The 14329-nt window shown below is 39.4% G+C and overlaps 1 protein-coding gene across 5 annotated transcripts in view; it reads left to right on the forward strand.

Annotated features, from left to right (window-relative positions):
• ZFP14 (ZFP14 zinc finger protein) overlaps nucleotides 1-5503 on the forward strand; it is a 31326-nt gene extending 25823 nt beyond the window's left edge. For all 5 annotated transcript variants that reach the window (XM_081217163.1, XM_081217162.1, XM_081217165.1 and 2 more), the window contains one exon: nucleotides 194-5503. In XM_081217163.1, the coding sequence (XP_081073289.1) occupies nucleotides 194-1560 (1367 nt within the window). In that variant the 3' untranslated portion in view covers nucleotides 1561-5503. The remainder of the gene's footprint in view (nucleotides 1-193) is intronic.
• Nucleotides 5504-14329: the final 8826 nt, after the last annotated feature.

Here is a 14329-nt window from a genome sequence, read left to right on the forward strand (position 1 = left end):
TCATGGAGGCTGGAGTCTGTTCCGTGCAAACAAAGAAATGGGGGACACAGAAAGGCTTCCGTGCCCAGGAGACCCACAGGGTCCTGTTCAGTTTCAGTAATAGGCATTATTTTAGGTGCTTTTTATTTCTGTATAGTTTTCTTTCTTCTGGAACCGGAAAACAGCTTGTGTTTGCTTTCTTGTTTTCTTTCAGATTTGGAGTCCAGATACAGGACCAATACTTTATCTCCAGAAAAGGACATTTATGAAATATATTCATTCCAGTGGGAGATAATGGAAAGAATTAAAAGCTATGGCCTTCAGGACTCCATTTTTAGAAATGATTGGGAATGCAAAAGCAAGATTGAGGGGCAAAAGGAACCACAAGAAGGATATTTTGGGCAAGTGAAAATTGCTCCTGAAAAAATGACCACTTACAAAAGGCATAATCTTCTTGCTGAGTATCAGAGAATTCATAATGGTGAAAAGTTATATGAATGTAAGGAATGTAGGAAGACCTTTATTCGTCGCTCAACACTTAGTCAACACCTGAGAATTCATACTGGTGAAAAACCTTACAAATGTAAAGAATGTGGGCAGGCCTTTAGACAGCGTGCACACCTTATTAGACATCACAAACTTCATACTGGTGAGAAACCCTATGAATGTAAGGAATGTGGGAAGGCCTTTACAGTCCTCCAAGAACTTACTCAACATCAGAGACTTCATACTGGTGAAAAGCCCTATGAATGTAAGGAATGTGGAAAGGCCTTTAGAGTACATCAGCAGCTTGCTCGACATCAGAGGATTCACACTGGTGAGAAGCCCTATGAATGTAAGGCATGTGGGAAGACTTTTAGGCAGTGTACACACCTTACTCGACATCAGAGACTTCATACTTCTGAGAAGCTCTATGAATGTAAGGAATGTGGGAAGGCCTTCGTATGTGGTCCAGACCTTAGAATACATCAGAAAATTCATTTTGGGGAGAAACCCTATGAATGTAAGGAATGTGGAAAGGCTTTTAGAATATGCCAACAGCTTACTGTCCATCAGAGTATTCATACTGGTGAGAAACCCTATGAATGTAAAGAGTGTGGGAAGACTTTTAGATTAAGGCAACAGCTTGTTCGCCATCAGAGAATTCATACTCGTGAGAAACCCTATGAATGTATGGAATGTTGGAAGACCTTTAGTAGTTACTCACAACTTATTTCCCATCAGAGCATTCATATTGGTGAGAGACCTTATGAATGTGAAGAATGTGGGAAGGCCTTTAGACTACTCTCACAACTTACTCAACATCAGAGTATTCATACTGGTGAGAAACCTTATGAATGTAAGGAATGTAGAAAGCCTTTTAGATTGCTCTCACAACTTACTCAACATCAGAGTATTCATACTGGAGAGAAACCTTATGAATGTAAGGAATGTGGTAAAGCTTTTAGACTTTATTCTTTTCTTACTCAACACCAGAGAATTCATACTGGTGAGAAACCCTACAAATGTAAGGAATGTAAGAAGGCCTTTAGACAACACTCACACCTTACTCAGCATCAGAAAATTCATAATGGAATTTAATACAAGAAGGCTTTCAAATGTACATGTTACAGAACATCAGAAAATTCATTTTTGAGAAAATTTGTTTCATGCTCATAACTAAGCATTAAAAAGTTTATATTTCAGAAAAAATTATTGCTTTAAAACCTTCTACCACCATTCAGACATTGTTTATCTTCAGCAAATTTATATGAGGAAATAATATAATGAAAGCAGGAAAATCTTTAGCCTTATTTATCATTATTGCCATTTCACCCCTTTATTACCAGTGTGTTATTAGATAAGGTACTTAAATTTCTGTGCCTCATTTCGCTCCCTTGTAAAATGGTGATAGTAGTACCTATGTATATTATTTATTGCTGTGTAATAAATTACCACAAACTTAGTAGCTTAAAATAATACACATTATCTCAGTTTCTGTGGGTCAGGAATCTAGGCATAACTTAGTTGGGTTCTCTGCTTCAGGGCCCCTCACAAGGCTAAAATCAAGATTTCAAAAGTGGCTGAGTCTCATCGGAAGGCTCAACTGGGGAAGGGATGCACTTCCAACCTCATGTGGTTGTTGACCAAATTAATTCACTGAGGGCTGTTGCGCTGAGGTCCTGAGTTTCTAGCTGGCTGTTGGCTAAAGGCTGACTTCAGTTCCTTGCTACATGGGCCTCTTCAAGGTGGCTGCTTACTTCATCAGAGTGTGCAAGCCAAGGAAGCAAGAGGCTGCTAGCATCAAAGAAGCTATCGTCTTGTGTAATCTAATCATCGAAATGACATTATTTCATCACCTTTGCTATCTTCTTTTGGTTAGAAGCAAGGTACTAGGCCACCCTACACTCAAGGGAACAGGCTTACACAAGAGCATGAATACCAGGAGGAAGGGACCACTGGGGCCAATTCAGAGTCAGCCTGCTACATCATGTAATAGAATTGTTGTGAGGAGTGAGTAGTTAATACTTGGAAAAATAGCAGCCACATAGCATGTTTTCTGTAAATATTACCTATAGTTGTTATTAACATCATTAGTATTAGTGAATTCATATGAAAAGAATATCCTATAGAAGTAATAAATGTAGAAATGCCTCCTGTCACTGCTCAGCACTTACTAAACTTAAGATAATTTATTCTGGATAAAATCTAGGAGGTTATATTGAATCTGAGAAGTTCTTCATCACTTGAGCTGCATCCGAAATTTCATGCTGAAAAGAAACCTTATGAATTTCATGAATATGAGGTTGTTAAGAGTACAACTATTGGAAGAATCAAAGAGAAATATGAAATTATTTTCCCATAATAAATTTCAAAGAGTAAACGTTTTATAATCCCTCATCTCTGACCACCATTCAATTAATTAGAAATTATCAAAAAGGTGGCATAAAGGAACTAACCACTTGGAAATTTAATTGTGTGTGTGTGTGCATATGATACTCTTGTATAAAAGAAAGAAAACATTCCATTATAGTCAATATACTTTTTGATGCTCAAATTGCCCCATCTTCAGCCAGTGGGAGTTGGGTCTTTTCACATGACCCCAGTAGCAGTTTGATAATTTACTCAGTTATGGCTGGTATGGGAAATGCTTCGGTACCAATTCATCATTCTGAAAACCAATAAATAAAGGGAAAATAAGTATTTATTTTGCTTTTCCCATGTGAATCAAGTTTCAGAGTCACCCAAAGCTCATCAAATTAATTTTTTTAATTTAAGAAATCTCACCAGTAAATACAGAAAAATTGATAGGATTAGAAAAATTTTCTAGTTCCTAATGGAATAATGGGTCCAGAAAATGATCTTCAGTGGATATTAAAACTATTTGGGAAAAAGTTTATAGTGAGAACGTTATATTGGATTTATCAAGCTGACCACCTCTGAGCCCTTTATTCAATTTTAACCTCTATAAAGGTGGGACGATCAGACAATAGGCACCTCCTGATACAATGCAGTTAGGAAGTACATACCACTACCTATGAAGTCTTATTGCCAAAATAACGAACTGAAGGAATCAAACCTTTAAATCAAAAAAAAATTTAAAGCCAAGAATTTGGGGAAAAGGTGAAAAAGTAAGTGGCACAACAAGGAAGCAGCCAAGCAGATCCAGAATGTGTAAAATTCTACAAAACAAATGACCTGATTTCTTCAACTAATGAGTGGCATGGAAAAGAAAAGAAGGGCACTGTTAACAGATTTAAAAAGATGAGGCATATCAACTAAATTCAATATGTGGGTATTATTTGGACCCAGATTGAACAAAATGTAAAACAACATTTTGGAGACTGGGGGAAATGTGGACATGCACTGAGTATTAAATGATTTTTAGAAATATTAGTTTTGTTAGGGATGATAATGTCAATGTGGTTATTAAAAGATAGAACATCCTATGTGTTAGAGATACATATGTATGGAATAAGATACCCAGATTTGCATTAAAATAACTCCAGCAAAAGAAAAAGAAAGTAGCAAATTGGCAAAGAGCTAGAAAGTAGATTAGCAAAATGTTGATAATTACTGAAGTAGAGTGGCTGTTGATGGAGGGTTCATTGTTCTAACATTTTTACTTTTTTATGTATTTGAAATATTTAAAATCAAAGCTAAAATTATACACTACTTAAGAAATGATTGTTAATGAGATGCCTTCATATCTAAATTTGTCAGATGTAACCAAAGTTCTATTCAGTGAGAAATGTGTGCCCCTGAATGCATTAAGGAAACTTTGTTTGTGGGCCCAGTCTTCATCTTCTTCACTTACCTGCAGCAATCAGTGCTGGGCCTGTCATGTAGATAAATGTATTAAAGGAATGAACAAGCATTTGTGTCAAGAAACAAGAAACAGAACAAAAAACCAACACAAGAGAAGCAAAGTACAATTGAAAGTAGAAATTAAGAGATTAGACACTAGTAGACTTCCAATGTTAATGACTGTATCTTGGCAGGTCTAATCAAGGAAAAGAAAATATAAACATTCAGCATTAATGATGATAAAAGTGATTACAGATTATCAATACATTTTCCTTTTATTATAAGGTAACACTATGTACTATATGTATTGCAATATATGTAAAAATATAGAGGGATTACATTTTCTTCTCTATAAGTATGTTATCACAATTGACTGTGCTCTAGAACCCACAGACCAACAAATAAATTGTGTGTACGAAGTCCCTGTTTAAGGAAAAAATCTGATAGTTGTGTAGGTAAAAACCTTAAGAATAGATAATCCTTAACAAAATTTTACCAATTAATTTTACACAGGTGAAATAATCTGATACAAAACTAGATGACGATAAAGAGCAAAATCTAGACCAGCTTCACTTATGAAAATTCTATTCTTCATAATTCTAAATAGTTATATTTAGAATTTCTTACAAAATCAATCTTCACTAGTAGGCCAGTGTTTTGCCTTTCCCAAGTACAAAGTAGCTCCAGAAGGCCAGTGTTTAACCAACATTCTCCACAAGTTTGCTTCAGGGAATACTAGTCCTTGATAATATTTGAAAAAAGATATCTTGGGGAAAAATGTAAATGAAACAAAGGATAAAGTATCTACTTCTGGGGGAAATCCAAGTACACAGCTTGTCGAAACATGTATTAAAGAAATTTTCATTTAACATAGTGTATCTCAAATTTACTTCATTGCGCACTTCTCACTCCAAATACCTTTTAACACCTTTAGAATGTGAACCACTTTGGTAGATGGTACCATAACCACAATGAATGTCTTCAAGGATGTCATTTCAGACATGGTGAGTGATTGTGTTGGGAAGGGGTGAGGAAGGGCACTTTTCTTTTGCAGCTCACATTATACTCTGAAAGCAGCTTCCTGCTTGAACGGAAGGCTAGTGATTTTCTATAGAATGGAAAAGATTCCAGCCTGGTGCTTGATAATGTATGTATTAAATATGCTTAAATATTCTATTAAACAGTGATTAGGACAAAATGATTTTTCATTGTAATAAAAATGCTATATTGAATACCATTTTGTGCGGGTTTTTTTTTCTTACCTTTTGGAATCAAGCCATTTTATTGAGGGGCTTTGGTGGAGGGTCAAAAGCCTGGAAGGACAATGAGATCCGACGTCCTTCTCCCAGCCTGGACCTCCCCAGCTTCACAGTCGCTGAAAGCCGTTTTCTTATTTCTTTGAAGAGTTGAGACTCAAAGGTGCTTATCTAGAAGTGCTGTGTATACCATATTTCACATATTGCTAGATTGTTGCTCCATCATTGCACCAATATTGAATCCCTTCAGTTATTGAATATGAGTGTCTGTACTTCCCTGATTGCAAGTGAATTGAGCACATTTTTTCATATGTGTTTATTGGCCAATGATGTTTCCCTTAGTGCTTTTTTTTTTTTTTTTTTTTTTTTTTTTTGCGGTACGCGGGCCTCTCACTGTTGTGGCCTCTCCCGTTGGGAGCACAGGCTCTGGACGCGCAGGCTCAGCGGCCATGGCTCACGGGCCCAGCCGCTCCGCGGCATGTGGGATCTTCCCGGCCTGGGGCACGAACCTGCATCCCCTGCATCGGCAGGTGGACTCTCAACCACTGCGCCACCAGGGAAGCCCCCTTAGTGCTTTTTTTATTCATGCATTTTCTCTCTTTCTTTTTGGGTTATCTCACTGATTTTTTTAGGATTCTTAAAATAATCCAGGTATTGATAATTCCAGGTATTACACATTTATAAATGTTGGACTTATTTTCTCTCAAGGTGGCTTGTGTTTTAACTGTGTTATGGTGTTTATTGTTTTGCTAACATTACGTTTAGATACAGTTTTCATTTTAAGCCATACCAAATAATTGTATTCTTTTTTCTTTTTTATATTTTATGTTTTCTGCCATGCATCTGCAAATAGAAATAAGTTCCCTCAATATTTTTTATTATTTATTTTATTTCTATTTCTTATTACAGTAGCCGGAGTTTTCAGAATAAAGTTGAATACTAGTGGGAATAACTGCCCTCATTTTTCCAATTTAATGGAAATCACGTATCTATTTAAACATTTAGTGTAATGCTTATTGACTTAGAGTAAATAGTCTGTTATATGTAAGTAGTTTCATTCAGTCCGTGTTCTGCTTAATGCCTGTTAGATTTTGTTGGGAGCTATTTTATCATCTGTTGGTGTGAACCTGTTTTTTCTCCTTTAATTTTCTGATGTGATGAATTATACAGATTTCTTGACAAATTCAGGGGTTCCTACAACCATTCTTAGGTTGAGTAGTTCACTACAACAACTGACCGAACTCAGGAATGTAGTGCAGTTATGATTAGTTTTATTACAATGAAAAGATACAAATTAGAATCAGCTAAAGGGAGAGATGGATGCATAGGACAAAGTGTGGGAGGGATCCAAATGTGGAGCTTCTGGTCATCTTCTCCTTGAACACAAGGATGATATTACCTCCTCTTGGTCATGAGTTGTGACAATATGCACAAGAAAGCTTGCCCAAGCCTGTGGTCTCCAGATTTTTTGTTGGTGCTCACATTCTGTCCATGAGGTTAGGCTGATCTTTAACCTTCAACTCCTTCAGAAGTTTCAAGCTCACGCCTTTCAAGTATGAGCATTGAAGTTTCAAGTCTCCAGTTCTTCCAGTGGTCAGAACTGATATGGTGTGTCCCAAAACCTCTATCATAAATCACATTGTTAGACTGGTGGCCAGAGCTCCCAAGAAAACAAAGACACCCCTATCAGGCAGGGCATTCTATGGGCCTAGAGATTACTTACAAGTCTAAGGACATGCTGCCTGTAAGTAAAATTCTATACCTATATCCCACAAATTCTCAAATGCTTTGTATTTAACTTGATGTCATCACGTTAGGCTGACGACGAGAATCTTTGTAATGTGGGCTTAATAAGAGCAGAGCTGCATGTCAAAGTGAATTTCATGTTTACCTATATTCTATTTTACCAATATACAAGAATAACACGATGTCTTAAAGGGTGCAGGTAGTTCAGAAGAAGTATTATTGGAAAAGGAAAGAAGAGTAAAAATACCCTACTATACCAAGGGATGGAGAGAAACATGTTATTGTTTATTTTATATAGGTAACATCTGTTTAATTGGTCCTATTATATTTCCATTCTCTTTTTTAAAAAGGCTTACCTGTATGTATCTTAAGAATACACAACAGGGACTTCCCTGGCGGTCCAGTGGTTAGGACTTCACCTTCCAATGCAGGAAGTGCAGGTTCGATCTCTGGTCGGGGAGCTAAGATCCTACATGACTCATGACCAAAAAACCAAAACATAAAACAGAATCAATATTGTAACAAATTCAATAAAGACTTTAAAAATGGTCCACATGAAAAAAATCTTTTTTTAAAAAAAGACTACACAACAATATGGCCTACATAATTTAAGTATTAACTAGAGTTAAATTGCCAAATCAGAGAACAGAAAGTTTATAAAAATATTTTCTTATACATTTATTTTAATTAGTCCTAATAATTGCTACTGTTAACTAGTCCTGTTGTTTAAATGATAGCCTGTATGTAACAGAAAAGTAAATTGTGTGGCTGAACCACACTAACTCCATTTTGTCAGCTCCATCTTAGGCCTGCAGCCCTACCCACTCCCCTTTCTGAGCATAACTGAGCTTTAGCCTACTTACAAGGAATGCGCCCCAGCTAAATGAGTTCCCTATCAACTTTTAAATTTTTTGAATAAATTTATTTATCTATTTATTCATTTTTGGCTTCGTTGGGTCTTCGTTGCTGCATGCGGGCTTTCTCTAGTTGCAGCGAGCGGGGGCTACTCTTCATTGCAGTGCACAGGCTTCTCATTGTGGCGGATTCTCTTGTTGCCAAGCACGGGCTCTAGGTGTGCGGGCTCAGTAGTTAATGGCTTGTGGGCTCTAGAGCGCAGGCTCGGTAGTTGTGGAACATGGGCTTAGTTGCTCTAGGGCATGTGGGATCTTCCTAGATCAGGGCTCAAACCTGTGTCCCCTGCATTGGCAGGCGGATTCTTAACCACTGTGCCACCAGGGAAGCCCCAACACTGGATAAATGTAAGGTGTACAGCATAATGATCTGACTTACATCTGTAATGAGATGATTACCGTGGTAAGTTTAGTGGACATCCATCATCTCATATAGATACAAAATAAAAGAAACAAAAAAATTTTTTCCTTGTGATGAGAAAGAACTCTTACAATTTTACTGTTACTCCTTTAACAGGTTTCATATATAACATACAGCATTGTTAAGGATATTTATCATGTTGTACATTATATCCCTACTAGTTATTTATCTCATGACTGGAAGTTTCTACCTTTTTACTACCTTCATCCAATTGCCCCTCTCCCAACCACCACCCCACCTCTGATAAGCACAAATCAGGTCTCTTTTTCCATGAATATGTTTGTTCCTTTGTTTTTGAAGTATAATTGGCCTACAAGACTATGTTAGTTCCTGTTACACAACATAATGATTTGATATTTCTGTATATTTCAAAATTATTACCACAATAAGTCTAGTTATGATATGTCACCATACAAAGATATTACATAGTTATTGACTATATTTCCCACAAGGTACATTTCATATCCATGACTCATTTACTGTGCAACTGGAAGTTTGTGCCTCTTAATCTCCGTCACCTATTTCTCTACTTCCCCCAACCCCTCCCCTCTGGCTTGTTTCATCTCTGTATCTATAAATCTGTTTCTGTTTTGTTATGCTTGTTCATCTCTTTTGTTTTTTAGGCTCCACATATAAGTGAAGTCATAGAGTATTTGTCTTTCTCTGTCATACTTATTTCATGTAACATAATACCATCTAGGTCCATCCATGTTGCCACAAATGGCATTATTTCATTTTTTAATGGCTGAGTAATATTCCATTATAATAAATACCACATCTTCTTTATCCATTCATCTGTTGATGGGTATTTAGGTTGCTTCTATGTCTTAGCTATTGTAAATAATGCTGCAATGAACATTGGGGTGCATGTATCTTTTCAAATTAGTGTTTTCATTTTCTTCAGATACATAACAAGGAGTGGAATTGATGGATCTTATGGTAGTTCTATTTTTAACTTTTTCAGGAATCTCCATATGGTTTTCCAGAATGGTTGCACCAATTTACATTCCCACCCACAGGGTTCCCTTTTCTCGACATTCTTGCCAACACTTATTATTTGTCGGCTTTTTGATAATAGCCATTCCGACAGGTGTCAGAATGATCAGGTCATTCAAGATGGCTGTTCTCTTGCTCTTTGTGAATCCCCTACTCGACCAGTTCCTCCTTCACCTGTAACCTACTCACGTGAACGTCTTTGCCTCCTGCCCCAGCTAGTGATGGTTCTAATCCTCAGGCCAGAATGGCTCCACCTGCTACTTTATTAAAGGGAAACATCTGCTCTCATTAGGCATGTTAATCTGAGGGGCTGTGACGGACGTGCCCCAGCTGCTGGTTTCCCTAGTAACTGATGAGCCAAGCTGACGTCATTTCCCCTATAAATTGTAGCCTCCTTCTCCCTTGAGTAGTGAGGAGTGCTGCCATGTTCTACTCGTTGTCTGATGCACACTGTGGGGGTGTCACTCCAGGACCTTGCTTCAGGTATGTAAGATCCTCTCATCCAATAAACCATTGATATCTCTGTGCCCTTTCTTCGGTCTTGAGGCTGGGCAACTACAAGGCTTGCAGTTCTGTGGGGTACAGCGCAATAATTGGCCAGCCAGGAGGGCGAGGAAGCTCCCACAAGTGCCATGAGGACAGGATATAAAGATGGGGAACAGAAAGTTATGGGGGTGATCCCGAGGTGGCTGTCCACTAGCATGTGGGGCCCTGTGGCAGCTGACTACCATGAGGCATGTCTTTCTCTTCCATTATATCAATGATATCCTGTTAACCTCAGAGTCTCTTTCCAGTTTAAAAGTAGCAGCCCAATGCTTATGGCTTATCTGACTGCACATGGATGGCTGACGAATAAAACACACAAGGACCTGGATTATCTACAAAAGACAAGCATCACCCCCCAACCCCTCACCCCTAAACAATTACAGACACAAGCTTTAGGGATATTACCTCAGGGATAGGCTTGTGAATTGGACGTGGCCAGTTACCCGGAAGGGTTTGCTTGGGGCCTGTGGCAATGGCAAAATAATAGTAACCTTGGACTTTTCGTCCCAGCTATGGAAGAGGGCAGAGCAACGATCTAGTGTGATGGAACAACAGCTATATGCATCTACAGTGCATTGCAAAGGTGGAAGACATTACCAAAGACCTACCCAAGTCATCTAACAAGGCAAGAAAACCCTACTATGTGGGGTCTGGAACACTTGTGTGCAACATATAGGACCCCCATGGACATCAACAGTGAACAAGGAATCTACTTAACCAGCCATGATGTTCAGGAATGGGCTGATTAAAAATGACATACGCTGTCATTTCCACCTGCCCTCCGACCTCATTGCTCCCGGGCTAATGGAAATAATAAATGGACTCCTTAACAACTGATGTTGGAAACACATGCTCTCAATATGCAGACCAGAGGCTAACTCAAGCCCTAAGGACTATAACTGAAAATCTCAGGAGCAATTTTCCCAATGACCAAGCCATATTAACCCAGAGATAACTAGTCAACGCAATCTGAGTTCAACCGTTGCCCACCGAAGGACTGTTGCCAACTATTGGTCAGGACAGTAACTCACTCTGGCCCTTGCCCCAGGGTCTACCTCCAGGGGAACACGTTATAACATGGCCCTGGGACTGGCAGGTAAGTTCTGGGTGTTTGGAGTTTGCCACCCCCTGGGGGACAGGATTAGAAAGAGACTGACAGACTTCACCTGTCTCCTACTCGGCCCACCTGAGACTACTAAGGTAATTACTCCGGGCCCCTTACTAGAGAAAGGCACCATCATATTAACCCTGTGGTGGGTTGTTACACCACCTCTCCAGTATTCGGCACAAGCTGTGAGGCTAAGGGTGGACTGGCGGAATGGTACTGCAGGCCAGGACCACAGGCAGAGGCGGTATTATCTCAGAATGTGATTACTGCTTGTATTTTGCTTAATGGTCACGACCTTCCCTGTGTTGTGCCTGTTAAACATCTTACATTTTGTCCCTAGTCTGAGGGGAGGGAATTTATTCGTGGACTGGGCCACAATGGAGGCCTCACTGTGAAATGAGTCTGATTGCTGGGTCTACAGTGAGAGGCTGCTGGTGTCCTCCTCTGGATTTCCATGAAAACTTGACCTGATAAGCATCTGGCTACAAAGTTTTCCCACCTCTTGGACTCTTGATATCCTTTAGATGCTGTTGTCTGTATTGCATTTGTGGTATTTGATTGCAGTGCACCTCTACATACCTGACCCCAGGGATATCTTGGAAGAGGGGTGGACCAAAATTGTTAGGGTCGTGCAGGGTATGTAGGGGTGGAGTGTTTGGTCAGGTCACCCAAGGTGGATGTTCTCTTGCTCTGTGCATCCCCTGCTCGATCAGTCCTTTCTTTCTTTTTTTTTTTTTTTAAATAAATTTATTTATTTTTGGCTTCATTGGGTCTTCGTTGCTACATGCAGGCTTTCTCTAGTTGTGGTGAGCGGGGCCTACTCTTTGTTGTAGTGCGCAGGCTTCTCATTGCGGTGGATTCTCTCACTGCGGTGCATGGGCTCTAGGCACGCAGGCTCAGTAGTTGTGGTGCACGGGCTTAGTTGCTCTGTGGCATGTGGGATCTGCCCGGACCAGGGCTCAAACCTGTGTCCCCTACATTGGCACGCAGATTCTCAACCACTGTGCCACCAGGGAAGCCCTCGATCAGTCCTTTCTTTACCTGCACCCTACTCACGTGAACGTCTTTGCCCCTTGCCCTAGCTATGAATGGTTCTAATCCTCAGGCTGGAATGGCTCCACCTCCTAATTTACTAAAGGGAAACATCTGCCCTAGTGATGCTGGTTAATCTGAGGGGCTGTGAGGGATGTGCCCCAGCTGCTGGTTTCCCTGGTAACTGATGAGCCAAGCTGACATCAATCCCCCTATAAATGGTAGCCTCCTTCTCCCCTGAGTAGTGAAGACTGCTGCAATGTCCTGCCCACTGTCTGTAAGATCCCCTGTCCAAAAAACTATTGACGTCTCTTGCTGTCTCCAGGCTTTCTTTGGTCTCTAGGCTGGGCCACTACAAGGCTTGCAGCCCAACAGTGGCTCCAGCCATCCCACTCCTGGGCATATATCTGAAAAAGATGAAAACTAACTCGAAAATTTACATGCACCCCAAATTCATAGCAGCACTATTTACAATAGCCAAGACATGGAAGCAACATTTATATCCATTCAACAGAGGAATGGATATAAAGATGTGGTGTATATACACGATAGATTACTGCTTAGCCATAAAAAAAGAATTATTGTTCTCTCTTGCTTCCATTATCTGGAAGAGATTGTGGAAATTGGTTTCATTTCTTCCTTAAATGTTTAGTAGCACTCACTGTTGAAACCATCTGTGCCTGGTCTTTCTTCTTGGGGGGTTATTAATTATTGATTCAATTTCTTCAATATAATGGGCTACTTGGTTATCTATTTCACCTTGTGTGAGTTTTGGTAGTTCGTGTCTTCAAGAAATTGGTCCATTTCATCTAAATTGTCAAAGTTGTAGATGTAGAATTGTTTATAATATTCCCATATTATTCTTTTAATGTATATGGGAACGGTACTGATGACCCCTCTTTCATTTCTGATATTGGTGATTGGCATTTTCTTTTTGCTTTTTTTTTTTTTTTGCGGTACGCGGGCCTCTCACTGTTGTGGACTCTCCTGTTGCGGAGCACAGGCTCTGGACGCGCAGGCTCAGCAGCCATGGCTCACAGGCCCAGCCGCTCCGTGGCATGTGGGATCTTCCCGGACCTGGGCACGAACCCATGTCCCCTGCATCGGCAGGCGGACTCTCAACCACTGTGCCACCAGGGAAGCCCTTCTTTTTCTTTTACCTTGGCTAGAGATTTATCAATTTTATTAGTCTTCTCTAAAACTTTGCTTTCATTGATTTCCCCTATTCTGTTTTCAATTTCAATGATTTATGCTCTAAATTTTTTTTTTCTCTTACTTGCTTTAGGCTGAAGTTACTCTTCTCTACTTTCCTATGGTGGAAGCTTAGGTTCTTGAGTTTATATCTTTCTTCTTCTCTAACATATGCATGTGATGTTATAAATTTCCCTCTAAGCACCGTTTTCACTTATTACCATGCACTCAATGGCTTAAAACAACAGTAACTTATTCTCTCTCAGTTCTGGAGGCTAGAAGTCTGAAATCAGAATAACTGGGCTGAAATCAAGGATTCATGTGTCATGCTTCCCCCCGGGGTTCTAGGAGAAGATCCATTCCTTGCCTTTTCCAGCTTCTGGTAATTGCTGTAATTCTTTTGGGTGACTTCACTTTAGCCCTCGGAACTGACATCTTCAAATATACCTTGGCTGTGTCTTCACATTACCTTTTCTTCTGTGTGTGTCAAATCTCCCTCTTCCTCCTTTTTAGGGCCCAAAATTATCCTGGTTTTAGGTAAACTAGGATAATCTCTCCATTTCAAGATCTGTAACTTAATTATATCTACAAAGACACTTTTCCCAAATAATGTAACAATCACAGGTTTAGGGATTAGGATGTGGATATTATTGAGGGGAGTACATTTTTCAGCCTATTACAGTTGTTTTTTTTTTTAGTTTAAAATATTTAAAATGTCTCGAGACTTCTTTCATCCATCTGTTATAAAGAACTGTGTTAAATTTCCATGTATTTGGAGATTTTTCCAGCTATCTTTCCAATTCCTTGTTTAATTCCACTGAGGTCTGAGAATATATTTGTATGATTTCTACTTTAA

Source organism: Mesoplodon bidens (assembly GCF_964165515.1).
Source record: "Mesoplodon bidens genome assembly, chromosome: 18".
Classification (NCBI taxonomy): Eukaryota; Metazoa; Chordata; class Mammalia; order Artiodactyla; family Ziphiidae; genus Mesoplodon; species Mesoplodon bidens.